The following is a 12,788-nucleotide window of genomic DNA, read 5'->3' as shown; positions in this document are numbered from 1 at the left end:
GAGTACCCACAGGACGGGAGCCCTGCCTGACCCACACGGACACTGCAGTCCTGACCACTTCCTTCACCCAGCAGGGCTACATGCAGCCTGTGCATCCGAGCTTGCTGGGGCAGGAAGGCCATTTCCCCTCTCCCCCCACACACTCAGGCCCTGAGTCACACCATGGGACTCCCGAAGTGGTGGCTGGCAGCTCAGAGCAATCAATTGTCACATCTCACGGCCCCAGTGCTCTGGGCCACGCTGAGATGGCCTGGGGTGGTCATAACCCTCACAAACACAGTTCTGAGGCAGGCCAAGCTGGACTGAGGAGAGATGGCAGATTTAGGGAGACGGTTCTGTAGCGGAGGGCAGGTCTCAGCCCAGCTGCCGAACTTCTGTGTATCTGAGTACACACCCCTTCAGCCTGTCTCCCTGCCTGTAAAATTGGCCTCTTCTTCTCAGCCTCAGAGGACTGCTGGCATCAGAGCACCGGTGTGAACCAACATGCAATGCACACCACACCTCCCAGAAGCAACCATACTCTGGCCTCTGAGGGCAAAGCGCAAGGAGGAAGAGGTGAGATGGGAAGGCAGGGTAATTCTCTTGGACTTGAGGGGTGTAGAGGAACTCATTTCCTAGGCCTTAGCCCACCCAGCCTCGCCTCCTGCAGGGAGGAATCAGGAAATCAGGACACTATACCCCATTCTCAGGAAAGCTATGAAGCCTACGCCCATCAAAGGGGCCTGTCCATCCCCTACAACACCAAGGACATAGATACACTGGCACACATGCGAAGCCCACACATGGCAGGAGCCCAGATGCATACACAAGTCAGGGAAGCTGCAGGACAGCCCAGAACCTACAGGATAGGATACCCAACACTGGGAGACAGAGCAAGTCCACACATGGGACCTTCAGCTGCCTACAGTGTCCAGAGTCAAGGGATGAGGAGAGAATGTTGTTCCCTGCCTTCATAAACTGAAGCTCCAGATTGTGGGGCCATCACTCTGTCAAAGCCTAGGGACACCATGCCCAGGGTGACTCAGGGACCCAAATCCAAGTGGAAAGTTCTGCTGTGGCATGGTCTCAGGCAAGCTACTGTGTCCTCCTGAGCCTCATATTCCAGCTGAAGAGGAATTCTGGTGAGAGCTTGCCTGGTATATAGGCCCTGGGTTCCATTCCCAAGCAACCCCGAAATAACTCTTGAAAGTCAATTAAGGGGTGGAGGATGGAATTAGAGCTCAATGGGAGGCCTCCTGGGTTCAGTTCCCAGTAGGAATGCGATGTGCATGAGGTTCTTAGCGCAGAATAAATTCTCAATAAACAGTCCTAAGGGAATTCAGGAGAGAGCAGGCAGGGTGAGGTAGTGGGCGTGGTCTTCTGTGGTTGAGTTTGTTGGGGGCGTGGCCTGGGTCCGCAAGGGCGGGCTCAGGGGCAGGTGGGCGTGGCGCCAGTAGCGTCAGGGGCGTCAGGGGCGTCAGGGGCGTCAGGGGCGTCAGGGGCAGGAGGTATAACACTCACTGTACAGCGCGGGCAGAGCCATTCACCGTTCGGTATCTCCGGCAGCGGCGGGTTGAGGCAGTGCAAGTGGTAGGAGGAGGGACAGGCATCACAGCACAGGAGCTCGCCACCGTCCTTGCACACGCGGCAGAACTCCATGTGGTCATCCTCCTCTTCCTCACAGCCGCCCTCCTCCTCCTCTTCATCATCATCCTTCGGCTCCCACTGGATCCCCTCCTTCTCCTGTAGGGAGGAGTCCAGGTGGATGCACCTTGAGCCGTGTCCCCAGGCGATGGCCTGCCAACCCTAGTCCGGACCTCAGCCACGGCTTACACAGTGTGGGCAGCTCCACTTGCCCTCTGGAGCCTTCTCCAGCTCCGGGTCCAGGCAGACCAGGTGATACGCCCTCGGGCAGGTGTCACAGAGAATGATCTCGCCTCCCTGTTGGCACACCTCACAGTAGTCCTGGTGGTCTGTCTCATAGCCGTCACCATCGTCAACTACGATGGGAGAAGGGTAATAGTGGAGGTCTGCCGCACATGGCCATTCCCACTACCCCGACTAGACTGGCACATGATAGGCGTTTAAATTATCTCAAGTGGATGGACAGAGAGACCAAAGAGTAAAGAAATATTAGGGATGGCTGTGGAGTGTGAAAGGTGGACAGAGATGGGGGAAGGAAGGGAAGGGCAGAGAAAGGGAAGGGGAGGGGAGGGGAGCAGAGAGGGAGGACAGAAAGCCAGTGTGCATGGAGAAAGAATAGCAGAGAGGGCACGCCTTTAATCCAGAACACAGGAGGGGCATCTCCATGAGTTAAAGGCCAGCCCTATCTACATACCAAGTTCTAGACCAGCTAGAATTATGTAGTGAGATCCTGTCTCAAAAATCAAGACAGAGGGCTGGTGAGATGGCTCAGTGGGTAAGAGCACCCGACTGCTCTTCCGAAGGTCCAGAGTTCAAATCCCAGCAACCACATGGTGGCTCACAACCATCCGTAACGAGATCTGGCGCCCTCTTCTGGAGTGTCTGAAGACAGCTACAGTGTACTTACATATAATAAATAAATAAATCTTTAAAAATAAATAAATAAATAAATAAAATGTCTTAAAAAAAATCAAGACAGAGAGGGAAAGAGGAGGGAGGGTGGGTGTTTGGTGGGTCTAGATCCGTGGGTAACTGATGGGGGGACTGGAGGGTGAACTGAAGTGCCTGGTCCACTCCCCCTCTGCTAGGGTCTAGCATTAAGAAACCCTGGCTTTCTTATTTCTTCCTCCCTAAGACAGACAGTAGACAAGGGTGGTTGAGAGAGCACAAGATTGGGAGAGGCTGGGACATGAGGATGCCCTTCCCCCATTCTCTGAAAACCGCCCCCTCCCCCATCATCGAAAAGGCCCCACCTCTCATCACGGAAAAGGCCTCGCCTCCCACCATGGAAAAGGACCCGCCTCCCACCACGGAAAAGGCCACGCCCCCGAGAGGCCCTACTCCTCTTCTTCTTGCGCCTCCTCTTGTTCTTCTTGCCCAGAGCTGCAGAGCACTCAGAACGCACAGAAGAGCTGTGGATGCTGGCATTGTCCAAGTCTGAGTCCTCCCGTTCATCCTCCTCGCTCTGAAGGGAAGGAGGTCGGGTTGTGAGTCAGGGCCTGCTCTGGTGATTTGGGTAAAGCAGGGCCAAGGAAGCTCTGAAGTCTCCCTGTGGCTTCACTCTGTCCCCCAACCAAGCTAGAAATGTGTGCTAGCGCACAACCTGGATGCCCCATCTCCTCCCATCGCCTGCTCTCAGGACCTCTGACACCTCCACAGTTCTGCTCCACACTGCTTCCCCAAACTCCTACACGGCCTTCAAGGGCCACCCTACAGAACCCCTCTCTGGAATCTCCACAGATCTCTCCCAGTGGACACAACGGAAGGACCAGTGGCTCCTTCAGAGCTGAGCTGGCCTACTTCATCTAGGGCAGAGCCGTGCTCCTTCTACGTATAGAAGAGGGGCTGTGCTCCTTCCAGAGCAGCCAGTCTTGAGACCTGGCACTCTCCCCCACCAAATGACAGAGCAAAGCTTTGGCCCTCTTCTCCATCCTCGGCAGAGCTGGGAGGACAAGTGACAGCTGCGCAGGTGGACTGAGGTGACATGAGACCTGGGGCTAGAGGAGGAGTCATGGCTCCAACCAGCCTGGTCAAACAGGCCACCCTCCAGGGCTCCACCCTCGGAGCACAGCTGGGTATAAACCCCATGAAGAGCACGCTGATTGTCTGTGTGCTGGATAGAGCCTCTGTGAGCAGCACCGCAGCCAAGCTCAGCAGTTGGCCAGAGGGAGCTACCTGGTCAGAGTCTAGGCTAGATGGGTCTTTGGAAGGGTCCGGTCTACACCTATAAGTGGGGAAACTGAGGTCCACAAGGCCTGTATGTACAGAGACTGGGAGAGGTGTGGAACTAACTCCCTCAGTTAGCTCGGGGGGAGAATGAACGTGGCCCACTCTCTGGTCAAAACAGCGCTCCCCTTACCCACACAAGCACAGTCACTGAGGAAACCCTTCTCCTCGTCTCTCCCCGTCTCACACACACAGGCACACACTAAGGAACCCTTCTCTCCACATACACATATGCATGCACATGCACATATACACACACATGCACACACATGTATGCACACCCACATACACACACATACACTCACTAAGGAATGCTCTGCCACCACACACAAGCACACACATATGCACACACATAAGCACACACACATATTCACACATGCACACGCGCATGCACACACACACACACACACACACACACACTCACCGAGGAACCCTTCTTCCTCTTGCTGATCCCTCCGAAGCGGAACTTGAGCCCTGCCACTCTCTTGCCCCTGCCCTTTTTCTTGGAATCTTTGGCGCCTTTGTTCTTCTTCCTCACTCCGGGCCCTGGACATTGTGACAAGGGTTGCCATGACCAACACTGCCTCTGATGGCCCACTTCTCCCCTGCCACCTCACTGAGCCTCCAAGACCTGGCCGTATGCACTGTCACCCATTCTGGATGAGAAGGCTGAGGGCTTCTTTTTTTGTTGTTGTTGTTTGTTTGTTTTGTTTTTCAAGACAGGGTTTCTCTGTATAGCCTTGACTGTCCTGGAACTCACTTTGTAGACCAGGTTGGCCTCGAACTCAGAAATCCGCCTGCCTCTGCCTCCCAAGTGCTGGGATTAAAGGCGTGCGCCACCACGCCCGGCAGGCTGAGGGCTTCTAATCTTGCTTAGGTTACACAGGAAGACAAACCTGAATCCGTCTGCCTGTGTTGGCCGGAGCCATGGACACTTACAAATGCCTACCACCTTGGGAACAGCTCTACACAGTCTGACCAACCTTGACTTCCTAACCAGCAGGGCCAGCTTCTAAAACAACACAACCCACCTGGATCCAAAAACCAAAATCCACCAGCCTCCCAAACCATGGCTACCTCTCCCAGCTTTCTTATGCCCCTGGGCTGCCAGGCAACTGATGTGCCATCTAGGGAATGATGTCTCTGTCCCCACCCCCAGCAGCCTAGAGCCAAGCATGGTGCCTGATGGTAGGCTCCACACCCTGGCCAGGTAGCCCTGTTCAGTCCTTCTCTGGCTATACCCCATGGCGATGGGGACCCAGCTGCACTTGGGGCATGCCACAGAAAAGCTATTTCAATCTTTTTAGCTCTGAACAGGCATCTCAGGGAGTCAACGGTTCTGCAGTAGCTCCTGGGCAGGGGGAAGTAAGGACTGTGGAAGATGGGTGGGGCAAGAAAAGACCTGGCCTATGACACTCACCCACCAGGCACTCTGAGACATGAAATGGGGCTGCCAGGCACAATACTGAGCACTGTCCCAGACACCAAAACTCTGTGTGCTGATACAGGGGCTCCCAGTCTCCTCTCAGCCCATCAAACCCCACATCAGAGCACTAAGAAGACATAGTGTTGTTAATGCCCCCACTGGGAGGAGATCGGAGTCCCCAGCCTCTCAGAAGCCAGAATTTCTACCCAGACTGTCGCAGACAGTCTATTCCTCCTCAACAGAAGGCCCTGCTTGCCCTCCCCACCCAGTCCCATCTGCACTGAGTCAGACTGGACCTAGGTCTCCTCGCTGTCCTTCTAGACCTGGTCACACTCCTGTGAGATCCCTCTGCAGGGACTTGACAGAGAGAGGCCCGGCTACAGGAGGTACTCATAGGAGAGGATCCAAGACTGCCTTGAACTTGTGTAAGTCCAGAGCTGGAACAGCTCCATCCTGTGGGCTCCCACCTCTATGCCCAACAGTAGGGGTGGGAGGGGGATGGGGTAGAACAACCCCATGCTGTGGATGACCCCTCCCTACCTCCATGTCCACAGTGTTGGGGTAGTGGGTCAGATGTTAACTCCCAAAGAAGTCAGCCCGGGGCCAGTTACAACACTGAGTCCTCAGTACAGACGCCCCCTAACAGCCCTGTAGGATCTAGAGAGCAGAACTGCCAGACAGGGCCGATGCCCAGTCACCCATAGCCTTACCCTTGCCCTCTTTGGTCTTGGCCTTTCGTACGGGCAGAGTCTGGGGCACTTGCTGGGGACTGATGGCCAAGGGAGGAGCAATGGTCACCGTCTCCACAGCCGCGGCCACGGCTGCCGCAGCTGCTGCTGCCGAGCTACCCTTAAACGGGTTGTTGGCGCTGAATTCTCGCCACTTGGCCCCCAGGACAGTCATCATTTTGGACATGGGGATCTTCGGATTCTTCTTGGCAATAAGGGGCCTGCGGGAGAGAGACGGGAAAGAAAGGGAGGACCCCCCTTTTTCTCACGCCTGTGAGGTGTGGCTAGCCCAGTAGCCCTGGCTAGCCCAGTAGCCCTGGCTAGCCCAGTAGGGGCTGGGGAAGGACAAAGTGAGGCCAGAGCACACCCCAACATACTCCTGACTTCTGGAGTGTTTTCATTTAGGCTGCAGACCAGAGACGGGCCTAAGCAGGCCATTCCCCACAGAAGGACCCAGGATGGGGGGGCCTGTGCAGGACGTAGGCCCAACCATCTGCTATGTTAAAATGAAGGAGTCCTGACCCCAAGCCCTTTCCAGGTCAGGGGTTCTTCTGATAGTCCTCTCCGTCTCAGGAGTCCCCACTGCCTCTTCCTCCTCCCCCCTCAGATAAGCACAACCCTCATGGTCACCCAGACACAGCAGTCAGGCCCTGGCCCACCTGAGGAACTGGCTGAAGGCTTTGTAGTTGGTCAGTGTGTGGTAGTCATCCTCAGAAAACAGGTAGTCCACATCGTCCAGCCCCCACTCCGCCATGAGCTGTCCCGAGGACTTGGGCTCCTGCAGAGACATGGCCAGAGGTGGGGTCAGACACACGGGCCCTTCTGACCCACCTCCTTGCTCTGAGAGAGTAAGAAAGGGGCAGTCTGCAAGCTAACAACAGCTCTCACCCTCCCCTGGGACAGTGAAAGCCACACCCAGCCTGTCCCAACAACCCCACCGACACCCCCACCAGTGGCATGTCTCAGACTCCAGCTCACAGGACGACACTGTGAGCTTTAAAGCTGAGACTGGGGAAAGATCATGCAGAAAAGCAGATGGGTGGGGGACAGGCCACTCAGCTAAGAGAGAGACGCTCTGGAGACAGACAGACAGACAGACAGGACTGAAGCAAGGAGCAGAGCTGAGAGAGTCCCTCAGCCACTTCCCAGATGTGCTGCTAAGGAAACTGTGACAAAGAGCTCAACAGAGCCATCACAGGGGTCAGAGAGCCAGTGGCCCATGGGACTGGTGGCCCCTGATGAGCCAGGATCACAGGAAGTGCTGGTTGTAGGGAAAGGTCTCTGTTTGTTGTTTTGTTTGTATTGTTGTGGTTGTTTGTTGGTCTCTCTACATAGCCCTGACTATCCTAGAACTTGCTATGTAGATCAGGCTGGCCTCAAACTCACAGAGATCCTCCTGCCTCTGCCTCACAACTGCTGGGACTAAGGGTGTTTGCTATTATGCCCTTTGGTTTTTCGAGACAGGGTTTCTCTGTGTAGCCCTGGCTGTCCTGGAACTCACTTTGTAGACCAGGTTGGCCTCGAACTCAACAGAGTTGAGAAATCCGCCTGCCTCTGCCTCCCGAGTACTGGGATTAAAAGCATGCGCCACCACACCCGGCTATGCCCAGTGATTTTTAACTTATTTCTTTTTATGCGTATGAATGCTTTGTCCACGTGTTTGCCTTCTAACTCATGTGTACCCGGTGGAGTCCAGAAAAGGGCATCAGATCCTCCAACACTACAGTTATAATTATGAACCACCTTTAGGTGCTGGAAATTGGACTCAGGTCCTCTGGAAGAGCAGCCAGCGCTCTTATGCATTGAGCCAACTCTCCAGCCTCCCTGTGGGTCCGTTCTAACCATGACTCTGCCAGATAACATCAGCGAGACGTGGACAAATTAATTCACCTTTCTGCCTCAGTTTCTTCATTCCGCCTCACAGAAAACTAGCATAGGTGTGTAGGATGAATACTTTATTAGTGACTGTTATGCGGCCCAGACAGCTTCCTCTCCCCCTGTACACCTTTATAGTGCACAGTTCCTGACCTGCCAGGACACACAGACCCCCATCCATGGAGGAAGAGAAAGAAAAGTTCTTAGCCTTGGGTGACACCAGAAAATGCCACACAGAGCCCCATCTGCTCTGACCCCTCAAGCCCTCTTGGGAGCTGTCTTTCTGCTCCAGCAGTGAAAAGCCACCCAACTGGTGCAAATTCTTCCTGGGTTCCCAGTATGTGTCCCAGAAACAGCCTGCAAAGCAAAAGGGCTTAGGAACCTGGTTCCACAACACCTCAGAGATAGTTTCACGAAGGACACCCTCCCAGTGCCAACCTGCCCCCTCAGACACACCCGGCCATTCCTGAGAAACATGTAGGAAACACAGAAGCAAGCAGACAATGGTGTCACCAGGAATCTAAACAGCTCCTGGAAGTTAATTTCTCAAAACTGTCCCCATGGCTATTACAGTCATAGCTGATTCATAGCACACCCACCAGTGACTAATGGGATCACACTGGGTGTCAGGACACCCCCAAGAAAGCAATTCTTCCCACAAGCACTCCAGTCTTCAATCACGCGTAGCCCTCTGCCGCCCAACGGTGACTGTGTTAATGTTTACGATGCCACGTTGTGGCTCACAAACGATTCCTGGTGACACGGGGTCATCCACCCACAAGCCAGGGGTTGGCCTCAGTTCAATTGCAATGCCTTGACTTGCTTTCCTCATGCCCAAAGGACAACCAGACCCATCTTTACAGCCACAGGCACACACCTCCAAGTTCATTGAGAGACTGGAGGAACACCCACGTGGGTGGGACCACAGAGTGCACCAAGCACCCAGGCAGAGCTGGCCACTCAGGGCTGTCCGGCAGATGCTAAGTGGCAAAGATCCCATTTGCTGTTTCATTTCCCCAAATTGCTCCAAGCAAGAGGTTCCCAACACCAAACTTGAGTGCACACTATCTATCGTCCTTTCCAGAAACAGCTGCACGCTCTGGTGGGCGAGCTATTGCCAAGAGCAGCCCCAATCTATCAGCAAGACACCGCACACGGTTGCTATCGCAAGCCCTTCTGGCCACAGGCCCCTCGTGATCTGTGTCCGACATCCCAGTGTGTGCACGTACACACAGTCTCCCTGACTCGTAACTCCGAGCTCCTCCTCGGACATCCTCCTGCCTGGCCCCGCCCCAGCGATTACCTTCAAGCCTCCGTCGTCGTTATCATCTTCATCCTCATCCCTCTTTTTCCGCTTGGCCTTCTTCTCCTTCTTCTCCTTCAGTTTCTTCTTCTTCTTCTTGGTGGGTGAGTAGTCGCTACCTTCGCTCTCTGACTTCTCTTCCAGGTCCTCCTCATTTTCTGACATCTCGTCATTGCTCCCCTGGAAAAGGCATGGGGAGTGGTGAGGGCGCAGGACACCCCAGAATGCCGGAGACCTGGGGCAGCAAGGCCTGGTTAAGTTACTCGGCCACCAACTTTCTTCACCCATTGTGCACTGGTGAAGGAGCACAAGCAGAGGTGACTGGCAGATGGTGAGATGATCCACAGAGGAACCGGACTTCTCCAGGCAGGTGTCAGCTTCTGTTTGGGTCAGAGTGGATTTGGGAAATGAAATACCACTGCACCCCAAGAACTCCTGGTAGAGGCCATGATAGCCAAAGCCAAATATCTAAGAAAAGTTCCAGACAGGAGCTGACCCGTCTACTCTGCACCCGTGGATGGGGCGAATGCACGGAGGGCCAGCTCTCCAGAGACAGCCATGGTACAAGCCTGTCTCCAGGCTGGCCACTCCACCTCAACCATAGAAAAAGGTAAATCAGGCAGCTCTTAAAATTGACTGGATTGTGTTTCCTGTCTGTACAAGCAGAAAATGGCCCATTTATATGGAGATGAGGGTGTTTACAGTCATAGCATACCCACCAGCAAGATACTATCCCTGGAAGGAAATGGTTTGCCCAGTTTGGAGGCAAGACAACAGCAGAGCCCTGTCCTCTCCCACAGGGGTCAACAGGGGCAGGCTGGCGCCATCACTACGATTACCAGTTCGGGACTTGTCCCCCTTGTGATTGCTGTGAGATATTTTTCAGGTAAGCAAAGACAGGTGTGAGAAGAGATAGAGAAAGCTGGAGACATGAAGACTGAGCTATGAAAGACAGTCGGGAGAGGGAGGAGGAGAGAAAGAAAGGAGATGAAGGGGAAGAAGGGGCAACAATGTTGGGGGACCCTGAACCATTCTCTTGCCTGTCCCAGTAGAGAACTTCCAATGAAGCAACATCCCATCAATTAGCTGAGGTTGGACATGTCACCAATCAATTATTGTCGCTGAGGTCTTCCCTGCAGTCCGGCTGGGACAACCCCACCCATAGGCTCTCTTAGGCTCTCCCGGAAGCTCAGCTCAGTCTCCCTCATAGAAGACTGCACCTGTCACCTGCTAATCGATCACCAAGTCAGCACGCTGACAAGGTCTCCTTGCTTTCTCAGAATACTGACTCTGCCCTGGACCCAGGGGGCAACTCCCAGCTCCCACGCCTGTCGGTAACATGGAACCCCGTAGCCACAGTTCCCAGTGGAATTCAGATGGGGAACAGTCCCTTCCCCCAAGGTAACAGAGACCAGCCAGCTCTTCAAGATCATGTCCAAGAGATCTGAGAGCCCCAACTCTCTTCCCAAAAAGAAGATGAGAGAGAGAGAGAGAGAGAGAGAGAGAGAGAGAGAGAGAGAGAGAGAGAGCGTGTACACCATACACTTCAGCACCACAGACAGCAGCTGCAACCTGCATGGCCTGCCCATGGATCCTTGCTAGTCTGGGACAAGTTCAAGTCATTGTAACCACCTGAACTTAAAGTCTCTCAACTGCACAGTGGTGAGAGAAACCTGGGAGATTGTGCACACAGAGGCTGGTGTGGATCGTCGTGCTCAGAGACTGGGGTAACTAGGGAGAACCAGTTGATCACCGTGTGTCCTAGCAGGGAACTCAGACCAGACCAGTCTGCATTCAGAACCGCAGATGCCCTTTACTCCTGATACAAGTGGACCACACCCAGGCAGGCAAGGGCAGCACCCTCAAATGCTGATGATGCTGACGGGGAAGCAGACATTTTTCCACTGGGTCATGGGTAGACAACTGTTGCCTGGTAGCTGCTCAGAGCCTCTAACTGGGAAGAAGACACTGCCATACCCGGGGTAGTGCAGAGGGGGCCAGAAGTGGCCAGTGCAGCTTAGAGCCAGAGGGAGAAGAGGGCACGAGGGAGGTGGGAAGGCACCTCCTGTGGACTGAGGTGAGCAGCCTGTGCAAAGCACAGATAAGGGGCGGGGCTTGCTGAAGCCGAAAGCCTGGCCTGGACAGGATTCAGCCAAGACACACTCCAGAGCCGGGTAGGAGGGCAGTGGGCCGAGCTGGAACCCGGCAGGCAGCGTGGATCTCAGGCTAGAGGTCCCTTTTCTCCATCCATCTACCAAAGCATAGGCAAGATGTCTACCCACAGGGAGAGAAGACCCTAACCTGCAGCCCCGAGCCGCAAGCCCTCCTCTCTTCTCCCCTGCCCTGCCTCTTCCCAACAAAGCCAGCATAGCCTGGGTCACCCCCACAGCCATGCCTGCACACCACAGTGGAGTACAAGATGAGTCTGAGTCCTGGCAGAACCCGAACCAGCTGTCCCCACACTTCCTCCACTGGGCCTCCTCCTCTGCTGGCTGCACATCATAAAAACATCCTGCCTCACAGAGAAGACAGCGAGGAGGAGACACTGCAAGTGGATTCAAAAAGCATCCTCCACAGAGCAATGTCATACGAAAGAGAAGAAGGGAAAACTGACCCAGAACCACAGGGAGAGGGACCACAGCAAAGGTAGCCAACCTGGCCTCTGAGTTTGAGGTCGGCTGGTCTATATGCTAGATTCCAGGCCACCTAGTGAGACCCTGTTTTAAAGAAGAGATAAGGAGGTGGGCCACACCCCATTCAGGAAAGAGACACCTGTAAACCTCTCACAGAGCTCCCCAGCCAATCTCAGACATCCTGAGGTCTGAGAGCAACCAAAGCACATAGAGGCTGTAAAATCAGGATGACAGTTGGACCTTGGCACCGTCCTTCATGGGTGTGAAGGTCCGACCCTGGGTATGACTGTGTAACAGAGCACTTGAGAACCTCAGGAGACACATGCAAAGCACTTCAGATGCCACACCCAGGTGGGAGCAAAGAGGGTTCTCTCTGCTCAGCCCCCCTTTTCCTGTTGAGAGGACAGCCATGGCTGGTGGAGACCCCAAGCAGTGAGTCCAACACAACCCTTCTCCCTCCCTGAGCCACAATTTCTGACTCCAGGCTTCCTATCTCCCTTTCTCCCCACCCTCTTTCTATGCCCAGCCCACATCTCATCTCCTGAAAAGGGGAAAAACAAAACAAAACAAAACAAAACAGTATTTAGATTTAAAGGAAGAACTCAGGGAGTTGGTCATTCTCAACTTGGGGTCCTCCAAGACTGAGAGGGAAAAAGGAAAAAAAAAAAAAGAATGAAATCTGAGCCTCCCATTCACCAGTGTTATAAACAGTTATAATTTAGCACTGAATAATTGGTTGCCATGGCAACCGCTGCAGTACAGGTTGAAATCAGTTCTCCCTCCTGCGCTCCCGGTCTGACAGGGAGCTTCATCTACATATGCTCAGGTTCCGGCTGCAGCCCGGTTATTTTATGTAAATCAGAAACCAGGGCTTGCTGCTTGCCTGTGCGCACCCCCAACCCCCTCACACACACACACACACACACACACACACACACTCCGCCCAAACCACTGCCTTAGAGCCCACCTGCTCC

The 12,788-nt window shown here is 54.2% G+C and overlaps 1 protein-coding gene across 6 annotated transcripts in view; it reads right to left on the bottom strand.

The window, feature by feature from the left end:
- Positions 1 to 12,788, bottom strand: part of Chd5 (chromodomain helicase DNA binding protein 5) — a 52,657-nt gene that overhangs the window by 27,904 nt on the left and 11,965 nt on the right. For all 6 annotated transcript variants that reach the window (XM_021159626.1, XM_021159628.2, XM_021159625.2 and 3 more), the window contains exons 3-9: positions 9,182 to 9,361; positions 6,663 to 6,781; positions 5,986 to 6,224; positions 4,274 to 4,395; positions 2,965 to 3,088; positions 1,813 to 1,979; positions 1,501 to 1,722 (exon numbers count right to left, since the gene is read on the bottom strand). In XM_021159626.1, coding sequence (XP_021015285.1) covers positions 1,501 to 1,722; positions 1,813 to 1,979; positions 2,965 to 3,088; positions 4,274 to 4,395; positions 5,986 to 6,224; positions 6,663 to 6,781; positions 9,182 to 9,361 — 1,173 coding nt within the window. The remainder of the gene's footprint in view (positions 1 to 1,500; positions 1,723 to 1,812; positions 1,980 to 2,964; positions 3,089 to 4,273; positions 4,396 to 5,985; positions 6,225 to 6,662; positions 6,782 to 9,181; positions 9,362 to 12,788) is intronic.

Source organism: Mus caroli, chromosome 4 (genome assembly GCF_900094665.2).
Source record: "Mus caroli chromosome 4, CAROLI_EIJ_v1.1, whole genome shotgun sequence".
NCBI classification, from domain to species: Eukaryota; Metazoa; Chordata; class Mammalia; order Rodentia; family Muridae; genus Mus; species Mus caroli.
This window is presented reverse-complemented; position numbering and strand designations above follow the sequence as displayed.